This window comes from Stegodyphus dumicola, chromosome X2, assembly GCF_044657685.1.
Source record: "Stegodyphus dumicola isolate Sdum_Otavi_A_Nest chromosome X2, ASM4465768v1".
NCBI lineage: Eukaryota > Metazoa > Arthropoda > Arachnida > Araneae > Eresidae > Stegodyphus > Stegodyphus dumicola.
In genome coordinates, this window is record NC_140781.1 from 45,050,184 (window position 1) to 45,074,217 (window position 24,034).

Consider the following 24,034-nt stretch of genomic DNA (forward strand, 5'->3'; position numbering starts at 1 on the left):
TATCTCAAGAGCCATGTTTATGAGACTACCCTTAATTTTTGTGCGTCAGTTCCTCCACAGCCTTGGGTGTTGGTGATTGGTGTTTTGAGCAGTTATTAATTATTCATGATTAAAGTTGTTTCATTTTTTTTCATCTTCTAGGCCATTGTTTGTTTGCATCTTACTTGTTTTGCTTGACCTAGCACTTTTATGTTTCAGCTTTGGCTTTTATCACTGTATGTTTTGGTGTGTTCTGGTATATTTTAAAGTTGATACCTCTTACTTGGTATCTTAAAGCAACCTCCTTCCTCAAATAACCACTTCTGGAAATAGGTAGTACTTTTCAGACCTTATTTCGATACTACTAATTATGGTAGCATTGTCTAAAAGATCATCAAATGTGCAGTATGACGACTACCACACCCCAAAGCATTGTATGTGCTTTATAAATCAGAATTACATTGCTTTCTTTTACTGTAACTGAAAAATAATTTTTTTCATGGAACAAAGTAGTTAATCATTAATGCTATGTGGTTTGTTTAAAGTACAATGTTTGTTAAAGCTTTTTTTTCTACGTTTTTTTTGTTATATAGCCTTACTTATGAAGCAGATTTCTTTGAAAAAATTTTTGCATTTATATAATGTTTTTAGTGTTTTTTTTTTTTTTAAATTTCGTGACTGAGCAGCTGTGTTGTGTTAAAATGGCCCTAAAAGTAATTTTTTTTAATGCTATTACAGTCTGTGTTCATTTTGAAGTTGATAATCTGTCTCTTCACCTTCCCAACTTTGTAAATTTTTGGTAAATAACCTTTAATTTGTAAATAATAAAAATAATAATATTGTGTCTATACTTTGTTGATGATGGTCATAGTTGTTTGTTTCAAAGGGGATTAGTGAAAGGATGGAGGGCTGGTACTAAGCGTTTTGTTGCCTAGTGCGGTCTTTATATCTTCTAAGTTCCATCACTTGGTTGGTGCCCTTCTAAATTCTAGACATTTTGCCACCCTTCTAAATTACAGATGTTTTGCCACCCTGTGCAGATGGGCTACTGATAGGTACTCATAACCTGTTGGCCACGAGGAGTTCATGCACTTGATTGAGAGATTATCTCGGATCAAGGGGATTAGAAACAACAAAAGTATTTATTTGGGTACTTGCGTACTATTGCAACCCTCTTGCCACAATCTGGTGCTTTTTTACAGATGAAAATGTAAAAGTTACTTAGCATGTGCAAGTTGGTGGTTTTTGCACCTTTTTTTTTTTTTAGAGAATCCCAAATTATCAATATTTAAAGTAAGTTTGGGAAACAATATCAACATGGGGGGGGACGTACTTTAGCAATTTAAAATACGAATTTGAATTATTAAATAAGAATTATGTCATATATTAAAAAAATTCAACACATTCTGACAAATCTCTTCCCCCCCCAAAGTACACAACGATCTGTTTTCACTTAAAAAAAAATTGGTGAATTGCGAAGACTCTTCTTCATGCAAATTTTGACAACATCGACTATCTGGAAAGAACATTTCTTTTTTGCTTTCTTTAGAAAATTTTTTAGCAAAATTCTGTATTACTGCCAAAATTTTACTGCAGTTTCTTCCATTGTTGGCGAATTCCACAAATTCATATTTTAAAATCAAGTTTAAGGCAAAAAATATCATGATTTGTGTATAAAAACCATTTGAACTTGGAATACAACAAAATAGAATGCATATGAAAATGGCGTTGCTTGACTGAAACGATAGTTACGAGCGTGATTCCTGGAAGAATGGTTATGTGCGTGGTCTGAAAATTTTGCTACTTTTACTAAGATGGTTGCAATAGTGTGCAAGTACCTTTATTTGTTTTTAGAAAATGCTTTTTTAGATGGAGAATTGATGCAAAAATAAAATGTCTGTTGTGCATTGTGTTTGAACCTTTGGTATCAGAGTGATGCATGTATTCCCGTTCACCATTTTATGCATCCCCAAGTTTATTTTGTTTCATTTGTAATTATTTGCATATATTTTAAGTGCTATTGTTAAAGAAGTTTTAGCAGTGCCCGTATGGTTTCAGAAAAGAATCTTATGTACCTGTAATGTTAAATGTGTATCTCCTTATAATGCTATCCACATCTTGAAAAGTTTACTACTAGGTTAAGCAATAGTTTCATTATTAGACAGTACTAAAAGATAATTATTGTTTGGTAGTTACTACTGCCTTTTTCTTGTAATAAATAAAAAATTCATCTTTTATTTTTGTAAACTATGTATGTTAAACATATTGAAAAATATCATTGAAAAAAACCCCTCTAGCTCTTCATCACTTCTCTTATAATAGAAAAACAAGCTAGCATTTTATGTGGGCAATCAGTGCCACAATATTGTATTCAATAACACAGTTCAATTTTTCTTTTCTTTTTTCTGTTGTTTAGTTGTATTTACTTTTCCTTTTTGTAGAAATAATATATTCACCATGCTTGTCTTTCCATTCGACAGTCTCTAGCCATTTCTGTTTCTCAGTGGATGGTCACTTTTTTTGTAATATTTGTAAATAATATTCTTTGGCATATTTCATCCCGATATTGTTTTTACAGTTAAAAATTGATTGGGTAAGTTGCATTGTTTGTGTAAAATGTCTTATGTTTTTATAATTTTATGAAGACATTTTCAGATGTTCTTTTGGTTACTTTATCTTACCCTATGTATCCCCCCGGGGAGGGGTCAATGTAGAGAACTCTGCGAAGCTACTGGCTAGGATCTGTACCTTGGCAATCTTGGCCATGGGGGTATAAAATTTCTGAACTTGGTGATTCTGAAGGCCCCGGAAAGGTCACTTATTAGCCGGCCCTGTGGTCTGGCGAGTCTTAGAGCATTGAGGCTCTATTAGCCCAGGGGTAGCGCCCTTGGATTTGCTGGGTAATGTCCCACTGTGATAGCCAGCTCGAGTGACTGGCAGGTAGCATTTAGACGACCAGTGTCACCATATGGCGATTAGTGTCCATAAATTTAAGAAAGGCGTGACAGGTCTTCTGAATATCGGTGCTTTTATGAGAAATTTTTTGAATCAATAGTTTTGGGTTCCTTAATTTATGCTGTTAGTCTATATAATACATAGAAGGTCTTTATTTCATTGCAAGTTAGAGGGATGAAGTCTCACCCACTTCTGTTTTATTCTGTTAAGAGAGACTTACAATGCTTCTCGCTTTCAGAGGTTTAGCACTTATGTAGTTAATCTCAAATCACAGAAAGCACCTGTATCGGACTCTATTTCAAATGATGTGATTAAAAACATCTCTACCAAATTTGTATTTTCAGTAATAACGTCAATTAACTTTACGCTACTACGTTGCTATTTTCCGGAAAGCTGAAAACGTGCACTAATAGTGCCTATTCCAAAACCTTGCCAGTGTCATTCTAACCTTCAAAATTACTGACCAATCAATCTCCTATCCTCATTATCTAAGATATATGAATCTATAGTGCTTGATCGCCTGAATGTTTTTCTCCAGAACCAAAATATCCTTATTAATGAATAGCTTGGTTCGTTTAAAAAACACTACTACGCACCTGTTGCTCTAGACAGTGGAGCATTTTCACCAAGGCTTCTGCAATAAAATGCTTACAGGTGCTTTATTTTTAGACATAGCCAAAGCATTTAATAGGACTTGCCATGTAGGAATTATAATCAAGCTCACATGACTCATATTTTGGGCTCATTTAATCCACATCAATAACTTATATCTCAGTAATAGATCTTGTTGTATGAGTTAATTCTGTCAATTCAAAGCCCTGTCCAATCTTCAGTGGTCTTATACTGGTTTCATTATAAGGTCCTTCAGTATCTTAACTAATGACATACCAAATAGTGTCTCTCGCACTTCTTGCAGATGACGCGGCCATCCTCATTCAATACTCACAATTGGATTTTCTGGTTCAAAAATTCAGAGTCATCTGTCTAGTCTTGAGCTATATCTCATTACCTGGAAAAGCAAAATTAATGTTCATGAATATGCTGCTGTAATGTTTTTCAAGATCCCCCACTCCCATACTGTGCTTAATTTAAAATTCTTCGAAGAATACATTCCCATACATGCAAAACAAGTGAATGTATGGGAATTATTAGTATAATATATTATTACCTTGGGTATGGGAATTAGTATATTATTATCCTGATTGTAAATGTAAGATGTAAAATAGATACGCAAGCCATTGATAAAAAGATGTACATTAAACTAAAAGTGTAAATCTGCATTTATTTATAGGCTTGTTTTCTGGCAGAACTTTTGCTGAAGCTGCTAGAGATCTTTATGATCAAGTTTGTTTTGCTTAGTCAATTTGAATTGATGAAATTTCAAGGCTCACCTATACTTTATTTTCTTTATCTAGCAAGCTGTGAAATAACTGAAATTACTAAATGTAATGGTGATGCAGTAGTAAATAATCGAAAGGCAAAATTAATATTTTTCTATGAGTGGGGATTGGAAATGAAATGGACAGGTAAGATACCTTATGTATATATTGTAATTGTATATACTATGTACATGAAAGTTCTTATATGGCCTTAAGTTTTGCAGTTGTCGGTCACTTTCAATTACAAAAAAGTGTAAATGATGCGATTATTTGTCTTTTGGCATTTATATTTAATGACAACTGTAAATAAAGCAAAAATAATAAAAACTGTAATATGAAAGTATTCTATTTTTAAATTTTCACCTAATTTTTAAAAATTTTTTATTTATATGTAATTGGCCCACCAGAATAAAAATCATTCCCAAATTTGCCCACACTCTTTTGCGTTAGACGGGCCTGTTTTGAAAAACTATGATAGGTTTCAAGTATTGGTATATAGCTAGCTGATATCTTTGTTTGTATAAATTAAAAATAAAATATTTCCTGTTCATGATTTTGTTTTGATTAATGTCAGATTTTGATTGTAAAGTAATAGAAACTGCATGTGAATATTATTAGCATATTTAACATTTGAACTATTAAAATCATAAGGTTAGAAAATATAGATGAGTAGTTATTGTTGAATGGCATTAGGTTGGGGGGGTGAACCTAAATAACCCTAGCTTATTTTTAACTCGCTTCTTATGAAGTTAGATATCTTGGTTATTTTTTATATGGGAGTTAAAACTTTTTGTTATTTTTTAGAATGAATATAAACTTCTTGTATATGTAAATCCAAGGCCCAAGGGGCTATAAAGGTTAGATATCTTGATTTTTACAAAGCTTACTTTTTAAAATTTAAAAATACTAAGCATGAATAATTTTTGTAATTGGAAATTTCTCTCCCCAACAGTCGAAGAAAAGCCCACATAAGGACTTTCTAGTTTTATTGTATAATATATTTAATCAACACTTGTCAATATTAATATGTAATGAAAGATGTTTATGTGTTAAAAATTACATTTTTCTATCTCTAGGAATGTTCTGTAAATTTTGTGTAGTGTTTCATGTTTCAGATATTTTCTTGTCGTAGCTTATAAATGCTGCCAGAAGAACTGTAAGTGTAAACTTTTAAGATTACTTAAAAACATGCTGTCATGTTGTCTTAATCAGAAACATGTTGTGTTTATTCAGTTTACATTTTTGTAATTACCATGGGGCTGGAATTAATTAATTTGTATGATAAAGCATATGCAGTTAAATAACAAATGAAAATACGAATCATGTATGTTCTCTTTTTTTCCCTTCCTCCCTGTTTTTTTGGTGATTCAGGATTTGGGATTTTTCAGATATTATATCATCAGTTAAAATCTAGTAAGATGATCATAAGTCAATCAAAATTTAAATAATAAAAGGCTCAGTATGTATTTATTTGACATTTATTTCAGTGTAAGTTATAAAATTTGCTTCGTTTTTTATGCTAATACGTTCTCATTGAATACTATAGACAGACATCATTACTTGTTCAGTTGTTTACGTATTAGAATGGCGCCGACATGGATGACGCAGTTTTGTTTTCAAACATACTTAATAAATTCAAGACTCTTGGTGTCTTTAAATCAAACTGAAGACATTTAATGATATAACATTCACACGTAAACATTTAGTAATAATTCAGCAGTACAAATAAGCATAAAATAATAATTACAACAGTTACAGGTCAGCTATGCTTTTAGCGACCGAATTCTACGAATGACAAATCTCAAAAGCGTGTTGCCAATGCAGGGCAACGAAAAGGTAGAAATAATTTCGACAGGCGTGGAAGTGAACATACTCTCACCCTATCAGGTTTAGTCCTGATACACAGGCAAAGGTGAAAGTTTATTAATTGCTCTCTTGAAAACACCAGTTTTAGTTTTGACAGTGGCTATGCGAACTAAGCCGTTCTTGCCCGGATGGGCATCGATGATCCGTCCTATAGGCCAAGCTAGAGGTGGAGATCCATTTTCGATGATAAGAACCACTGTGTCGATTTTTAGATTGGGTCTGTTGTACTGCCACTTGGATCTCTGCTGAAGAGAAGTCAAATATTTCTTTTTCCATCGCTTTCAGAATCCCAGACGTAGATTCTGTACAAGTTCCCACCTAGAACTCCTTGTGCGAACAGTCTGATGTGTCTCTGGAAAGGAAGTTAAAGTATCACCTGTAATAAAATGAGAAGGGGTTAAAACATTAATAGAGTCAATATCAGTATCGTTCACGTAAGTAAGTGGACATGAATTCAAAATAGCCTCGATTTGGGTAAGTAGCGTTGACAACTCTTCGTAGGTTAAAAGAGTCTCTTTCAATAATCTTCTCAGATGAAATTTCGCTGAGCGAATGCCGGCTTCCCATATTCCTCCGAAGTGGGGCGAAGCAGGCAGTATAAAATGCCATTCAATAGATGACTTAGTTAGTTCTCGAGAAACCGATTCTGTTGCATACAAGGAAGACCAAATCTGGTTTAGTTCTTGTAGTTTTCGGCATGCTCTCACAAAATTGGTACCGTTGTCACTGTAAGTGTGCCGTGGTGCACCGCGACGTGAAATGAAACGTCTAAGTGCAGCGATAAACGAGTCTGCCATCAGGTCACTGACTGCTTCTATATGCACAGCTTTAGTCGACAAGCAAACAAACAGAGCTTCGATAAGCAAACAAACAGAGCTATATAGCCTTTCGTTGTTTTAGAACCACGACCCTTATTAAATTTCATGGTAATAGGACCAGCGTAATCCACACCAGATGCGTAAAAAGGTCGTTCCAAAGTCATACGATGTTCAGGTAATTCACCCATCAATTGCGGATTTGAAGCAGCTTTAAATCGATGACATATTAAGCAATGGTTGACACAACTGCGTATCAGTTTCTTTCCTTCAATTATCCAGTAAGATTGTCTGATGAGGTGTGATAATAAAGAAGGACCAGCATGAAGGTAAGTAATATGAAGTTCTTTCACTAGTAATTCGCTAAATTTATGTCGAGAAGGAAGTATGACAGGATGTTGGATGTTAAATGCTAAAGATTAATTTCGAAGACGTCCTCCCACCTGTAAAAGACCATCTTTATCTACGAAGGGATATAGAGAACGTAGTTGGCTCTTCTTGGGTAAAGGTTTCTCTTCTTTAATACATTGTAAATATTCTTTGAAATAATGATTCTGAATCCAACGAATAATGAAATTTTCTGCTACTCGAATCTCTAGAAATGTTAGCGGCATAAGGCAGCTGGAGTTAATGCCACTACATGAAATGTTCTGAGTAACATGATGCTTCTCGCAATTAGTATTAAATCTTTGCAGTAAGCCAGAATACGAACAATTTTACAACGCGAAGAATAATGCTCGAACAAATTAGCTAATAAATCATTCGATTCACGTATATGAGAAATAAAAATAGGATCAGATCTTTGTTCGGCATTTACTTCAGTATCATCTTCAGATTTTAATTCATATTTAGGCCAGTTTTCCTCTTCCTGACACAACCATGGTGGACCATTCCACCACAAAGTACAATTTGGTAGGAGTTGAGGTTCAATACCATGAGAAGCAATGTCTGCAGGATTCTGTTTAGAGGGAACATGATTCCAATGTTTAATAGGTATCACTTCTATGATTTGAGATGTTCTGTTTGCCACAAAAGTTTTCCACTTATGTGGATGAGCTGATGGCCAAGACAGAACTACCTTGGAATCCGTCCACGCAAAGATTTCAAAATCAAACTTCTTTAAAGTGTTCAATAGAGATCGCATTAATCTGGTCAACAAATACGCAGCACAAAGTTCTAATCGAGGAATGGATACTTGCTTTATAGGCGCGACTTTAGTCTTTGATACCAAAGGATTAACCTTAACCGTACCGTACCATTGCACTTTTGGCGACAGTAAATGGCTGCTGCATAAGCCTGCGAAGATGCATCAGAAAATCCATGTAGTTGGATAACACTGTCCGTTGTAAGTATGACACATCTCGGAATTTCACAATTATTGATTTGACTGAATGTCTCTTGAAATTTAAACCAATCATCTGAGATATGCTGGGGAACAACTGAATCCCAGTCGCCTTTAACTAACCATAGTTTTTGATAGAATATTTTAATCAATATAGTGCAAGGAGATAAGAGACCTAAAGGATCGAAAATGCGAGCAGATTCTGCTAATATGCGTCTTTTTGTTATAGGTGCGTCGATGTGCAGTGTAGCTTTAAAACTGAAGGTATCAATACTTGAATTCCAAAAAAGTCCTAAGACTTTCAAACTCGAATTAGGAGATATCTCAAAATCAGAATTCAATGAACAATGTTCCTTAAATTCAGTTAAGAATTCTACAGAATTTGAATTCCACTTCCTCAAATCAAAACCACGTGCATGTAAAATTGAAGATATTTTCTTGCAGACAGATACTGCATTATCAACTGTATTTGCACCCGACAATAAGTCGTCCATATACATATCCTCTTGCAGTATACGAGATACATCTGATTCCTCAAAGCTACCTGCTTCAGACATCGAGTTGCTAAAAATGAAGCAGAGGAAAGACCATAAGTAACTGTTTTCAACTTGTACGTGCGGATTTTATCACTGGAATTGTATCGCCAAAGTATCAATTGATAATTCTGATCTTCAGGGGCTACCATTACCTGACGATACATCTTCTCCACATCGGCTGTAAAAACAATTTTAGGAAATCGAAAATTAATCAAAATCTCAAAAATATCTCTTTGTAATTTCGGACCTACCCCTAAAAGAGAATTCAGTGATATACCATTTTCAGATTTACAGGATGCATCAAAAACTACTCTTAATTTTGTCGTTGTGCTGGAAGGTTTAATGACCGCATGATGAGGAAGATACAACTTTTCTATATCCGATCTGTTAGATAAATCATCATTAATCACAGTCATATGTCCTAACTGTTCATATTCATGTATGAAATCTTTATACTGTTTTTCAAATTCCGGATTATCTTTGAATTTTCGTTTCATGGAACGCAACCTAGAAATTGCTGCCGGTTTTGAATCACCCAACTTCAAATGTGATTTATAAAATGGAAGTTTTACAACAAATCACCCATCTGAATTAACAGCATGAGTGTTTTGAAAATGTGATTCACAAAATTGTTCCTCAGGTGTCAGAAATTCCTTTTTCCCAACATCGACAATATCCTCCATTTCCCAGAAACGTTTAAAGTTCGTAATCAATATTTATATTATCTTCTAACTTTATGAAGTGTGAATTTGCTGTTTTTGGGCCTTCCATATTATTTCCGACCTTCCCAGCAATCACCCAACCAAAAATTGTATTTTGAGCTACAGGCTCATTTTTCGAACCATGTATTTGGCCACATCTTAAAACAGAGAAAAAATAATCAGCTCCTAAAATCAAATCAATTTCTTTGGGTTGAGCAAAATTCGGATCCGCTAACGGAATAGATTTAATGTATTCTATATGCTTTACATTAATCACTTGTTCCTGCAATGGCAAAGTTAACCTATCCAAAATGTATGTGTTAATATCAATTACTTGATTATTTAACTTTGACTGAATTTTAAAATCAACAGAACCACGAGTTTTGGAAGCTGGCACTCCGCCAATTCCATGCAAAAGTAATCTTTGATTTGTTCTTTTTAATCCTAATCTTCGAACAGCTTGTTCAGAAATAAACGAACTTTCACTTCCGGAATCCAATAATAATTTAATTTCGATAGTTTACCACTGGATGAAAATGCGAGTGCGAGAACTGTAGGCAAAATCGCCGAGTTGCAATTTTGAATTGTATTACTGACAACTACCTGACTTTGACCCTTACATGATTCATTCGAAATTCTCTCTGAAGTGCTTTCGTTTTCATTTGGCGCTTTTAAAAGCTGTACATTGTTAGCTTTAATATCTTCATGCAACAAACTATTATGTGTTTTTGAATTACACAAATTACACTTTAACTGTGAATTACAGTTTTTAATTAGATGTGAATTTAAACATAAAAAACACAATCCTCATTTTCGTAGAAAGTTCTTTCTAGCAGTAACATCCAAATTCTTAAATTTAACGCATTTATATAACGCATGAAGTCCGTTGCATTTTGAACATTTAGTATTACTAAATTTAGAATTCTGTAATGTTTTAGAACTAACATTACTACTTTTATCAACAACTTTAGCTTCCGCTTCTTTATTTATGATAATTTCGAGAGAAGAACACCTTAAATTTAAAAATTCAAAAAATTATTCCAATGTTGGAAAATCATCTTCCGCTGTTTTCTGGGCCCATAACTTTCGAGTTTCTGAATCTACCTTTTGAAGCAACATAAATATTAACCATGGATCCCTAGAAGTTGCTTCATCACCAAGAGCTTTTAAACCTCTGATAACTTCATCGGAAGTATCAGCTAATTGCCGTAAATTAACATTATCAACCTGTGAAATACATTTTTGATTCATAAATGTTTTAATTAACGATTGTACGATTTGTTTCTTTTTATCGTACCTAGCGAGCAATTTTGCCCATGCTTCTTCATAAGAATTATTTGATAACGGAATATGTTTAATTATAGAAGCTGGTTCATCAGCAAGTGATCCGATTAAATTCTGAAATTTCTGTATATTCGATAAAGAAGTATTATGCACTGTTGCAACAAACGAAGCTTTAAAATTCATCCAGTCATTAAAGTTACCCCCAAAAATAGGAATATTTTCCTTAGGTAACTTAAAGTTACTAATATTAGAATTTCCTGTAACATTTAGCACCTTAGCCACATTTAATACATCTAATAAATTTTGATACTGAAGTTTCAAACCAAAATACTTCGATTCAAAATCTTCAATTTCTGACTGTTCTTCTGGTAATTGGGCATCAAATTTATCAAAATCTGAATAAATCCTTTCTAAGCGCTCCAGATGCAAAATTACTTCATTTTTAAATAAATCGGAAGAAATAGTATTCTGAAGCCTTATGAAGGCCGCTTTTGCCCTACCACGCAATCTAATGACAGTAGCTTGATCCATAATAAGTAATCAAAGTATTCAAGTTCAAAATCAAAATCAATACAAAATAGATATAAAACTTCAAGAATCAAATTTAGATGTAAATCGAAATAAAAAATCACTTATCTGTACTTGAACAGCTGACGAATTCCACCTGAATCTTGCCGCCGTGCCTCCAAAAACTTGTTTACATATTAGAATGGCGTCGACATGGATGACGCAGTTTCGTTTTCAAACATACTTAATAAATTCAAGACTCTTGGTGTATTTAAATCAAACTGAAGACATTTAATAATATAACATTCACACGTAAACATTTAGTAATAATTCAGCAGTACAAATAAGCATAAAATAATAATTACAACTGTTGCAGGTCAGCTACGCTTTTAGCGACCGAATTCTACGAACGACAAATCTCAAAAGTGTGTTGCCAACGCAGGGCAACGAAAAGGTAGAAATTAATTCGACAGGTGTGGAAGTGAACAGTTACAAAGTTCTATTCTTCAAATCATGTAATTGCCATGTCAAGCATTCCACTAAATTTTCAGCTAAAATTATTTTATTCACATCTACTTGTTATTTCCTTCACTGTTGGTGCCCACCAGCGGCCAAGCAGTAAAGTCGCTGAACACTGGTAGTTCGGTCCGAGGTTCTAATCCCGCGGGCGAGCTGGCTGCATGGGCGTTTTTGTGGTTTTCCCCATGTGTAACGTGTATATGAGCTAGTTTCCCATGGAAAGTCCTCCACGAAGGCATCCCTCCTCTTAGGCAGATAGCCCTAGTGTGCTTTGCCATAATTAAATACACCACACCACCTTCACTGTTGGTAGTTATATTTCTGGATTTAGAAACATACTATAAGTTTTTGCCAATCAGTTAGTTGATTGATCATTGGGGAACTATTGTAGCAATAGGAAATTTATGTTACATCATCTTATTTACGTTTCCTCATTATGCCATTTCAATCTCTCCATGTTTCTTCACAAATTCCATTAATTTGAAAATTTTGCTTTTTGTTTGTTATCAGAAAACCTTCAAATTCGAAGCTATCATCATACAGCTTGGCTAGTTACTTCTGAGCACTGGTCCCCAGCCCACCTAGCAGGTGAAGCTTGCCATAGGGCTATGAGGGGACCCAGCTTAGCTAGTGTCTGTGGCACAGTATTGGTGATGTATCATGAGATTGGCAACTGAAGACAAGTTCTGTTAAGTTTTGTCTCTGCTACCTTACGCTAATGAAGTTAAGCTTGAATTATATTTCTTTATTTCCTGCACATGCTTAAAGCTTATCTTAGTCCCAAATAAATTCTAACATATACTTAAAGGCCTACCCAGGGCATTTGCTGTGGGTTTTGAATTCTGCTGCAAAGTGCCTGCCTAAATTCTAAGTTTTCGTACTGTAAATTTTGCATTCTAATGCCTTCCCTAAGTTCTAAAGATATTCCCATCCCTTAATTTTGTTGCTCAGTGCTTCTTTAAATTTAAAAAATTTTACTTTGCCTAAATTTTGCCACTTGATGTGGTTCTCGTCTTACTAGAGTAAAAACATAAGTTATTCTGAATTCAAACAGCACAAAATGTAATCTTCTGTCCTATGAGTATCATTTGCAAAATGCAAAGAATTTGCTCCTCTGCAAAAGTTGCTGTTGGTATGGGCGTCTGGATTTTAGACTTCCTGCCATATATGGGATATCCTTAAAGAACTTAGAGAAAAAGTAACTAAAGTTCAGTAAGTTGGATATCACTTGCAACATATTTTAACCTGTATCATCTAGCAGACATACCAGCTCTCAATTTAAGCAGGAGCAATACCTCTTCTGATAACTGACTGTGCACCTGTCAACAAGATGTACAATTTATTTCTCCTGACCTTTTATTTTTAAAATTTAAAAGTTTTTATTGCTTGGCTTAATATTTCATTATTTAAATTCAGAACCATCAGTGCTTTTTAAAAGATTTTAACTATAGAAGAGAAGTAGCGGTAAGGCATTAAAATCCCTAAATCCATCAAATATACAAGAATGTTTTATAAGATTATAAAGTTATAGTCTCAGTGTTTTTTTCATTATTCAAATCTTTTGAATTCTAATTCAAAAACATCATTAGAAGGGTTCTTTTCAAAACTTAAGGACTATCAGTTTTTATTGAGGCCAGTAGATGAGTTTATTGAAATAAAACAAAAACTGATTATTTCAGCTTCACTGGTGCCTATATCGCCAATATCACTTTGTTGTTGCCCTGAGTCACACTGCTTGCACATATGAGCTCATACATAAGCTAAACAAGTTTCAAATTTTTCTGGAGAGAATTTTATATCTATTCATATTCACTTTTTAAATAATCTTTCCCCCTCAATATTTAATTTGATTAAAGAATCTGAAAATAGTAAAGAAAAGCTATTCAGCTGTTACTCAAATATTTTAGCCCAAAATGCTCTAGTATGCAAATTAGTATGGAAAAATTAATTTTTCAACATAAACCATGAAATTGATGAAAAGTCCTTTTTGTGACCAATACAGTAAAAAGCTAACTCAGTACAAAGATGATTCATCTCCAGATATCTGCACCATGATTTTAGAGGGTATATCAAGGCTTGCAAATTGCAAGGAGTCAGATGTATACAGCGCAAGGAAACTTGAAAGGGAGGTGCATTTCCAGGCACTTTTCTGCAAGTAGAAGTGAAGTTGTACATGCAGTATGTCTACAAGAAAATATCAAGATGCCTTTACACATAATAGAATGATGAGCAAATTTGAGGAGGGGTGTAGTTTAACTTCTATCGCCCAAGAGTTTGGAATTGATAAAAGTGTTGTTTCATGAGCTTGAAAAGTCTTCCAAATGACAATAACACCTCTAAGAAAGGTTGATGGTGATGAACCAAAGAAAAGAATGGTGACTGATCACCAATATATCACCCAAGAGGAGAAAAGAAATTGAAACTAGAGACTGGGCAACATTGCTTAGCAGTTGTGCATGGCAACCAGATGACAGGTATGCCGGTTTACTGCGGCCAGATGATTTCATCAAGATGTTCATTTGACTGCCATCCTGAACGGACCATACCATTGGTAGCAGCCCATCGGTGGAATGTTTACAGTGGTGTTAGAGAATATAAAGGCAGCACACCTTATCAGTGCAATCATGTCCTCTTTATCGATGAGACATTTCAGTTTGAGAAATAATTCTTTCTTGCACCAGTTGATATGGTGAGAAGGACACACTTTCATCCCACTAAGATCAGGTAGAGAGACTGTTAGTATGGTTTTGGTATGCATGCTTATATGGGGAAGCATTATGATGAATGGAAGAACAGAGCTTCATATTTTTGACAGAGGTTCACTTACTGGAGGTTGCTACTGTGATGAAGTTACTCTCTGCCATATGCATCTGTTCCGCGGTGCCGTTAGTGCCGAATTTATGAATAATAATGCATGGTGACACAGGGCTTATACTGTTGAGGAGCTCCTGGAAAGTGAAGGTATCCCCAGGATTGACCAGTATGCTTTCTTGATTTAAATCCCAGTGAACATGTGTGGGATACTTAGTGGAGAACCTTTGACAGCATGATCTTTCCATCCAACAGAACAAACACCATACAGCACCAGACAGCTGAAACAGATGCTCCTGTAAGAATGTGAACTCTTATCCCTAGAACTGTTAGGTAATCTGGTGTTGAGGATTGTCAGACAGTGCAATGCAGTTATTGTGGTTAGTGGAAGTCAAATTTCTCTTGTTGCGTGCGTACGTGTTCATTATGAAATGAATGCACAAGTCCAATGAAAAATGAATAAAATTTACTACTTTTGCAACAAATAAAACAAAATGCTTAAATTTCCTCAGATATTCATATGATATCCCAATATCTCACAGTAGTAATCTTTTAAATTACTAAAAATGTTCAACAGAACTAATTCAAAATAGAGAAACTTGGAGAAAGCTAATCCAATTTCGCTACAGCAGGTTTCTAAACAAAACTCATAAAACAACTACAAATTGAGAGGTTTTCCTCCTTTTATAAGCTTTTAAAGCATTAGCCGCTGGTGTTGCATTGACGCAATGGTCAAAATAAATGCGTATATAAATATAACTACCTAAGATATTTTATACCTGCAGATGATTTTGTGTAGGGAATATTGTGAAGATTATTTCTGTAAAATATATTTGCCTTCAACAATCATTTTGTTTATAATAATTAACCTCATACTTTAAGCAAAATTTTCGATCGGGTACTTCTGCTGAAAATATTTAACAAAAGAATCTCCGTCTTTATGAGTGATCTATTTTTAATCAAGGTCACCGTTTATCAGAACATTACATCAGTCAGATGTTTATATTTGTGTTGGGAAGAACAGGAAAGCAGGTGTTGCGTTGACGCAACGTCAGCAGGAAACGGGTAGTCAATCTCCTTTTTCACTCATTCCTTTCGATGTTCTGATTCATGTTCTGGTTGTTTAAAAATGCCTAGAACGAGGTATCGTACATTAGAAGAAGCCCTTCAAAGAGTTTTTAATGAAGAAACAGATGATGATAATGTTAATAATGACCAGAATGAAACTGATATTGTTGTTGTTCCCCCAGAAATTGCAGAGGCTAGTGACCAAGAAGATAGGAATGGCAATGTTTTAAATAATGATAATGATATTTTACCAAATGATACTGCTGGGGAAGTTGAAATTCACGTAAGAAGTAAGTTTCAGCCTTCTAAAAGCAGTTATAGTCATACTAAAAAGTTTAAAAAGCAGAAGACTGAAATCTTGAAGTGGATAAAAAAGAAACTGTTTGTTATGTCTCAGGAAGAACATGAAGAAAGATATAGAAGAGAAGTTATAAAAGACAAAACACAAGGTAAAACTAGTGCACAGATTTTCGATTTTCTTTTTGGTTTAGACATTTACTCTCTTCTCGTTGAAGAGACAAATATATACGCTCAGCATTTAAAAAAAAAAAAAAAAAAAAAAAAAAAAGAGCCCAGAATTTATTGCATCTGAAGCCTATATGAGAAGATTTATTGGAATATTATTGCTTACAGGATATCATTCTTTACCTCAAGAAAAAATGTATTGGTCTTTTGATAAGGACATTTCTATTCCTGTTGTACGAGAATTGATATCACGTTTGCAGTACAGAAATATGAAGCAGAATTTGCATTTGACAATAGTCAAATTGACAATACTGATAAATTGTATGAGGTGAGACAGTATCTAAACTTACTAAATATCACCACTTTTTATTACTGGAAATATAAAGTCTCTTTTAGATTTCAGACGCGAGAATGCATTATTCCTTTTTCAAACTCCTATTGAGAGTGTAGAATTAGCCAGAAATAGATCAGCAAGAGGAAGACCTGGTAAATTCAGCATTCAAAAACCATTGCATGGAGATGGTAGACATTTTATCGTAAAGTCCGTTGATAACAAAACACTTCGTTGTAAAGAGTACCATAGCCAGACTGTTTATAGATGCAAAGTATGTAATATAGCTTTACATCATGATTGTAATCAAGCTTTTCATGCTTGACTCCTTCAAACGAAATAATATGAATTTGTAAAAGAAATACAATGTATATTTTAATATTAAATTGATTACAAGTAAATTGATTTGTAGATTTATAAAACGTTATACAGTTAAAAAGTAATCCTGCGCTCGACTCAAAAGAAACATCACACGAGTACAATCCTACTCACTAAACATCAGTAGTCTTATTCCACTGACGTTGTGCGAACGCAACACTTGCTTTTTCCACAGGTAAGAGCATTTTTTTTATTCTCAATGTAAATTTATGTTATAAATGCTTAATTTAATATTTGTTATTATTTTCATGAGAAAAGAAACATTCCTTGTAGTTTTGGCGGTTAATGGGTTAAATCACGTATGAGATTGTTCTAGCAATTTCTCGAAATCAAAGAGAGATATTTAGTCTCTTGTATTTTTAATTTTCCAGCTTAGCTTTCTCTTAATATTGTCACGCGCTGCACTGCACGGGGAATAAAACAATTTAATTTATAAATCTGCTAATATTAGCTATTTAAATACTAAATCCTTAACACTTTTATTAAGACCGTTTGGTTCTTCTTTCTTTTGGATAGCTAGTTTTTGTAACAACGCCGTTCTGCCAATAAAGCTTTTTTCTGTCCGTTCCCTACTATGTGCATCCTATAAATTTTTTTTTTTTTGTTTCTATACTTTCCTCATCCTTTAATTACTACATTATGCATCATATAGTATGAATTTCATATGTCCTCATTTGATTTTTTTGTTGAATTACGGCCCAAATCACAAAAGTTGTTTATGTTTTGTACATATATAGGTTGAGAAAATGATTCTCAAGACTCAAAAGCTTTAATTACGTACTTCGTTTACTAAATTTCTTATATGGCGTATTATAGATTTATTTTTTAAAACTATTTAAAAATTAAATTTTTGAAATGCAGGTTTCAGATATTGCAGATATCAGGATTTTAATATTTGGTTTATATTTTAATTAAAATTGAGTAAATTGTTTGGTAAATTATCATTTTTCTTTTATAATTCGTATGTGACAGATTCAGAATTTGAAATATTTGAGAGATCTCTTGAGTGAACTGAAAAAAATTTTAAACTACAGTGCAAAGCTATTACTTTGTATTCCTTGTGTACAGAAAAATTGTTCTCATTAATGAGCCTGTTATAGATTGATGAGAGAAAGAGACTGAAGATAAAGATATAAAGCTATGCTGATTATGAAATTGTTGTATTTGAAAGTATTGAATTTCACAGCAGTGTCCAACAAAACAGTGTTACTTAGAATCAAATATATTCATAATAAGCTATTGCTTGTGTATTTCATGTTATATACAAATTGCCATCTGTTTCATTCTTAAGTAGGTGTTTGACGATCTAGTGTGAGTGAATGCAATGATGGATTCCCAAAGTTGTTAACTCTCCCGATTTTCAACCACTCTCCCGCCAACCCGATTTACAATATATTTCTCCCAACTTTTTCTTATTCTTAAAATTTCTTACGATTTTTATGGAACTTGGCTTAATACTTCGTTATATGAACAAAAAAGAAATTGATTTTGGAAGTCTGAAAGCAGTTGAATTTTATCTAGATTATATCTAATCAGTGAATCAGTGACTATGATCAGTGACTTTGTACTTTGTTGGGACGATTCTGTCGATCTCTTTCTAGATTTTGTTGATTCCTTTCTTTGATCACGATGAACCTATCCTCATCAATTGGTTGCTGTAAGGTCCGTGGTAAATGCTGCTGTCTACTGCACAATACTGGAAAATTCTAGGGTAATGTCTTGGAATACTTTGTAGGTACCATTCTTTTGCAAGATAATGCATTGCTGTGTACTGATAAAAGTATCAGAGTTCTGTTGAGATATACTACCCCATTCTCTGGCTCTGTCTTTTTCGGCTAGGGAAAGCAATTCATATTAAATATTAATGATACAAAGTGAATTTTCCCTGTGGCTTCGCAGCTAACCAAAAGAGTTGTATAAAAAAGGAAGTGACAGGCTGGTATATCTGTGGAATCATTGCTGTAAACAGTAATAGAGTAGGTCAAATAGAAATTACGTCGGAAATAACAGTGAACTAACTTCACTTATTTTTAAATGAACCCACATATGGAATGTGATAATTAATGTTGAAACAAGTGCAGTAATAAAGGTAATTCAAGTATATTATTATTTGGGTTGGTATAGTGATTAGGATATTAAGTATTTTGTCCATAAGTAGTCTCATAGAGTAAACATTGTGGGAATGCAATCTAATGTTTTTGTTCAGGAACACTGCCTTCTCAGGCAGTGTAATGTATGTTCAGTTAATGGGAAAGATCTTGCAGGAGGGCATGTGCTGTGAATGAGCTGTAAATTAATGTACTTCCTTAAGTCATTTCAGTTATATCAAGCAGAATTGATTCTTTGTCCGAGACCTTCATAGTTAATGATTTGTTCTGAAAATAGGTGCTGAGTTTTACCTTTTTTTCAAAAATAATTCAGTGAAATCCAACTGTAAATCTTGCTTGACATGTTCGTGTCTTCAGTCTGTATGGTAATGGTACAGAACTATTTAATTTCAGTTTTTTTAATTGCTAATTTTTAATATTTAATTTCAGTTTTTTAATTGTTAACGCTGGGCCAAAATCATCATTGATGACTTTTTAATCATGATTTTTACATTTTTTAATATTTATAAATTCAGATTTATAGGAAAACATTAAAGCTTTTTGGGAAGAAAGGGGGATATAGCACAAAAGGAGAATATAGCTCTAAAGAGAAATATAAAAAGGATATATACCAAGCTTGTGTAATCTAAACATGTGTATGAAAAATTAGTTGCATTAAAATACAAAAGTTCAAAAGTTAATTTAGATCAAATGGTTAAAAACTGACAGGGAGATGAATTGCAGAGGGATGAAATTTGAGGCAAGGTTATTTTATTTGTTGAATTGAAAAACTCATTCATATCATGAGCAAATAAATGGTATCTGAGAATTCAGTGATTTTATTGGTTAAAATTCCTGTCTCTATCATGTTATAAATTTTTAAAATTTTAATTTAGGTGCCTTAATTAATGGTGATACTAAAGGCGAAGGAAGAATAGAGGTTCCTAATTTGAGTGAAGAACATGAGATGAAAGATGTTGATGTAAGTAACTATTCTTGCAGACTTAGTAGACTATAGTTTTAGTCCAATTTTGAAATTTTATGTTGTCCTTTCATGTGTCACAATTTTTTGGAGTAGTCATACTAGAAACAAGGTGAAAAATAAGATAATAAACCGGAAAATTTTGGCAACTGTAGTTAAGTTTTATTACCTGTTTGGATTTATTGAAGAAAAGTTGTATTATAAAACATGTTGTGTATTTAACAAATTGATTCATTCCTCTCAATTGAAGTGTCATTAGTAAAGAGATATCATCAAGTAAATCATCATTAGTAAAGAGATTCATCATGAGTTATTTTTTTTAACTAATGTAGATATTCTGAGGCAACAGAGTTTTTAGAATAGGCTTCCTTATCTTAGACTGAAAAAATTGTTCTGTTTAATGATGTATATACAATTTGTTGTTAGGTCATTTATAATTAATATGCTGTATAACATAAAAAGCAACACACCAAAATGGAGTTAACCAAATGGCTCAATTATATATGTCCATACCTTATGATGTTGCATGCTTACAGGTTCGTAATAGATTGAATGTGCAGAACACATGATAGCTTGGCAAAATTTATTTTCCCAGAAGGAACTCTGCATTTCTGAAACTTGACACAAAAATTCTGGTACAATTTTTCGCAGCGCCAGAATACTGGTACAATTCTTCACATCACAAAGTAGATCGGTAGTTAAACTTCAGACTACAAAGAACAATAAACAGTGCGGTGCATAGCATATCGAAAATGGAAAGCCCTCACACTCAGTACTCTGAGGTCAACTCTGAACTATAACTGAGAGCTGGCGCTCTCTGAAGTTTTATATACTCTAGTTTTCAAAAATTAAGGAAATGTAACAGAATTAGTGAAAACTGATCCAAAAATAAACCATTCTGTACAAAATTTGAATATGTTGTCAAATAAGAGTTGCTGAGTAAAACTACAGTATTCAAATAAGTGGAGCTGTAGTTGGGATGCATCATCTGCAAGGAGCATAAACTTGCATGTTTGAGAGAAAGCCTGTAAATTTAGCTGTGATACTGAGATAAATCTTGGATAGCCACTTTGTAACAATGACCTCCAGGTATCATTTGCTTTAAGAACTGCAGTGGAGAGCTATTGGGAGACTAGAGGCAGAAGAGAGTCAGACAGAAGTGGCCAGATGGCGAAGTGGGAGTTCAGTAGTTCATAGGCTTTGGCAACAGTTTCCAACCACAGATTTTGGCATCCAAGAGGTTCAGCCAGGGATGGCCAACCGCTACAACAAGCACCGATGACCAATGTTTGTTGATTTGTATCCTTATTGAGCATGTTTTCGATGAAGAGGTATAGCTGCTTTCAACCCTCCTCTTCAGACCTTGCCACGTTGGCAACTGCTTTGCAAGAGCAATGGCTCTCACTTCCAACAGAACTGATAGACTGCATAATTTACAGCATTGTACATCTCTGTATGTGTTGTATTGCTTCTAGGAGAGATCATACTCCATATTGAAGGTAATTTGCCTGTACCAAAAGGACACATTTCACATTTGTTCATTTTATACATTTGCTAATTTTGATAACATCATAATTGTCTGGTAATTTCTTTTCTTATAATTTTATGCCTTACTATGTCTTGTATACAATTGTTTCATTAAATTCTACATGTAACTTTTTGACTAATCGTCATTTTATGTGATTTTTTCTTTAATTGATGATAATCAGTGTTGTTTTCACCTGCCACCAAGAAATCTCCAGGACTTTCCATTTCTCAAAATTCCTGGAAGGCATATATGATCAACATTACATTTAAGGGCCTTTTATGGTACAGTTATGTATAGGGATCAGCTAGTTATTTAATTACAGTATCTATTACAGTTATAAAAGGACCAGTTCCAAATGTCACCAAATGATTGCCAAGTGTGGCGACTTTTGGCAATTTGTTTACAAATTTGGTTAGAAAATTAATATCCAAAACCATCACTGATATCTCATCAATTTAAGAAGATAACTATTTATTTACCTTACTGTTAAATATTTGCTCATGTAATCTTACATGAGAGCGTCGTCTCCTGAGACATGTCATTTACATTATAGAAAAGGTACTACAGTTTCATATATAATTTCACTAAAATTATTTACATTTATTCTCTATTTGTAACAATAGAATATTAAAATGATTCACTTTTGGTGATCAATGACTGATGAGCTGGAGCCACCAGCGCACTGCAACGGAGCACCCGGATGGTGTGATGTGATGTGGGGCATGGTCCTCCAGGCAGATTGTACGTTGCTCGTTGCTCTGCAGTCATATTATGGTTTGTAGCAGAGAGATATAACAACGGCTAAAAAAAGGGAGTTAAAAAATGTAATAAAAAAGAAATAAAGTATAACCAGAAGGTACTACTGTATAGACCTCTGTTGCTTTCTGTTTCTCCCACTGATAAAGGAAAGTAGAAAATACACACAAAACAAACTGAAACAAATGAGTATTAGAACCAAAATTAAAATATAAAACATGCTTGAAACTCGCATAAGAACTTAGTAAAACTCTGTAACACTAAACCCTTTGTTGCATACAAATAATCTAGATAAATTAAACAAAAATGTTTTTATTTTTTCTACTTACAATAACCTTAGAAGTAATAAAAAATTAATTTTATTCAAATTTCGTTTTAAATAATTGCTACAGTTTGTTCACTACAGTGGAAAGCATGCATATACGTACTAGCATACAAATCTCTTCCCAGCGATTTACGGTCATTGCATTTGAAATCATTTCCTGCCTTGTTTGCATGATCATTATCATCTTCTAAATGTTAAATCTACAACTGACCATGTACATACAGATCCCTCGAAATACTTTCATTTTGTCGATTGTGATTGAATTCATTTTGCTACGATTTTGTAACCTGTATCTATTGGATTCAAATGTCAAATGTTCTAGAAATTCCTTGCCAAACATAAACATTTCCAGTGGCGTTTTGGCTTGATTAAGCAGTGCATTTGGGTTTCAATTCACTCTTATCGATAGATTTTTATTTACCCATTCCACAGTTTTCTCAAACTGGCATTTTAAAATGTCTAAAGTTACTAGTTATGAATAAAAAATGACAGTATAAGAAAATGTAAGCAATATTATTTAATGTTTACTATGAGAAATTGTACTAACTTGGAAAGAGAAGTAGCAGCCATTTTCCAAATAGCAATGCTTTACTCAGTGATGCTATACAGCCATCTGTGATTCACAGTTGAAAGTTCTAATAATTAAGAATGAATAAACACAGTAATGGGATCTGTTAAGGCATTTACAGAAGAATAAACAAATTTAAACTTTTGTCCACTAGAGTGGACATGATGCAACAAAGGGTTAATAATACATACTAAGCACTGTAATATTCACTGAACTGGCTGAAAGATCTGATGACTTGGTGAACCAACAATTTTTCAGAAGTAAATAGGGGTAAGTCAATGTCTGCCCTGTTAGGCTTAGCAGCGTGTAGTAGAAAAGTGTTCATAGAAATTTACACATGCATAAAATCGATGAATCAAAGTGCAAAAATGATAGATTACAGAATACGTCGTCGAACTGTAGATAGCATTTAAACAGGTCTAAACATAAAAACGTGAACTTTAAAGTTACCAAGTGGGCATAAACATACCACTATTTTTGAAATACACTTTTCCATCAAAGCATGTCCTAAAATGTATGAATATTTAAAATGGATGCAATGAACAATATAGAACTTTTGAAAATACCAGTTTATCTATTTACTGAAAAAGTTAAAAATCCCGAGTTCTCCTGAAGCCCAGTGACATCATTGTTGGCATGCACAGAACCTGCACATCTGGATGGTGTATAAAGCAGAGAACATTCTAATCCTAAGGCATAACTTCCATGCGAGTGCAATTCTGTCAACTAACGTCGGCCATTACAATGCCACACAGACGGGCTTGTGAAGAGTTATGAACAAATGTTCCCATTTGAGAGATATAAGAGGACGTTCAATTAAATTAATGGATGCAGGGTTGTCAAATCACGGGG

General features: G+C 33.7%; 1 protein-coding gene across 2 annotated transcripts in view; it reads left to right on the top strand.

Annotated features, from left to right (window-relative positions):
* The window catches only part of LOC118204135 (activator of 90 kDa heat shock protein ATPase homolog 1-like), a 90,350-nt gene that overhangs the window by 27,774 nt on the left and 38,542 nt on the right, over nucleotides 1-24,034 (top strand). For both annotated transcript variants that reach the window (XM_085809970.1, XM_085809971.1), the window contains exons 3-4: nucleotides 4,350-4,460; nucleotides 19,920-20,005. In XM_085809970.1, coding sequence (XP_085666096.1) covers nucleotides 4,350-4,460; nucleotides 19,920-20,005 — 197 coding nt within the window. The remainder of the gene's footprint in view (nucleotides 1-4,349; nucleotides 4,461-19,919; nucleotides 20,006-24,034) is intronic.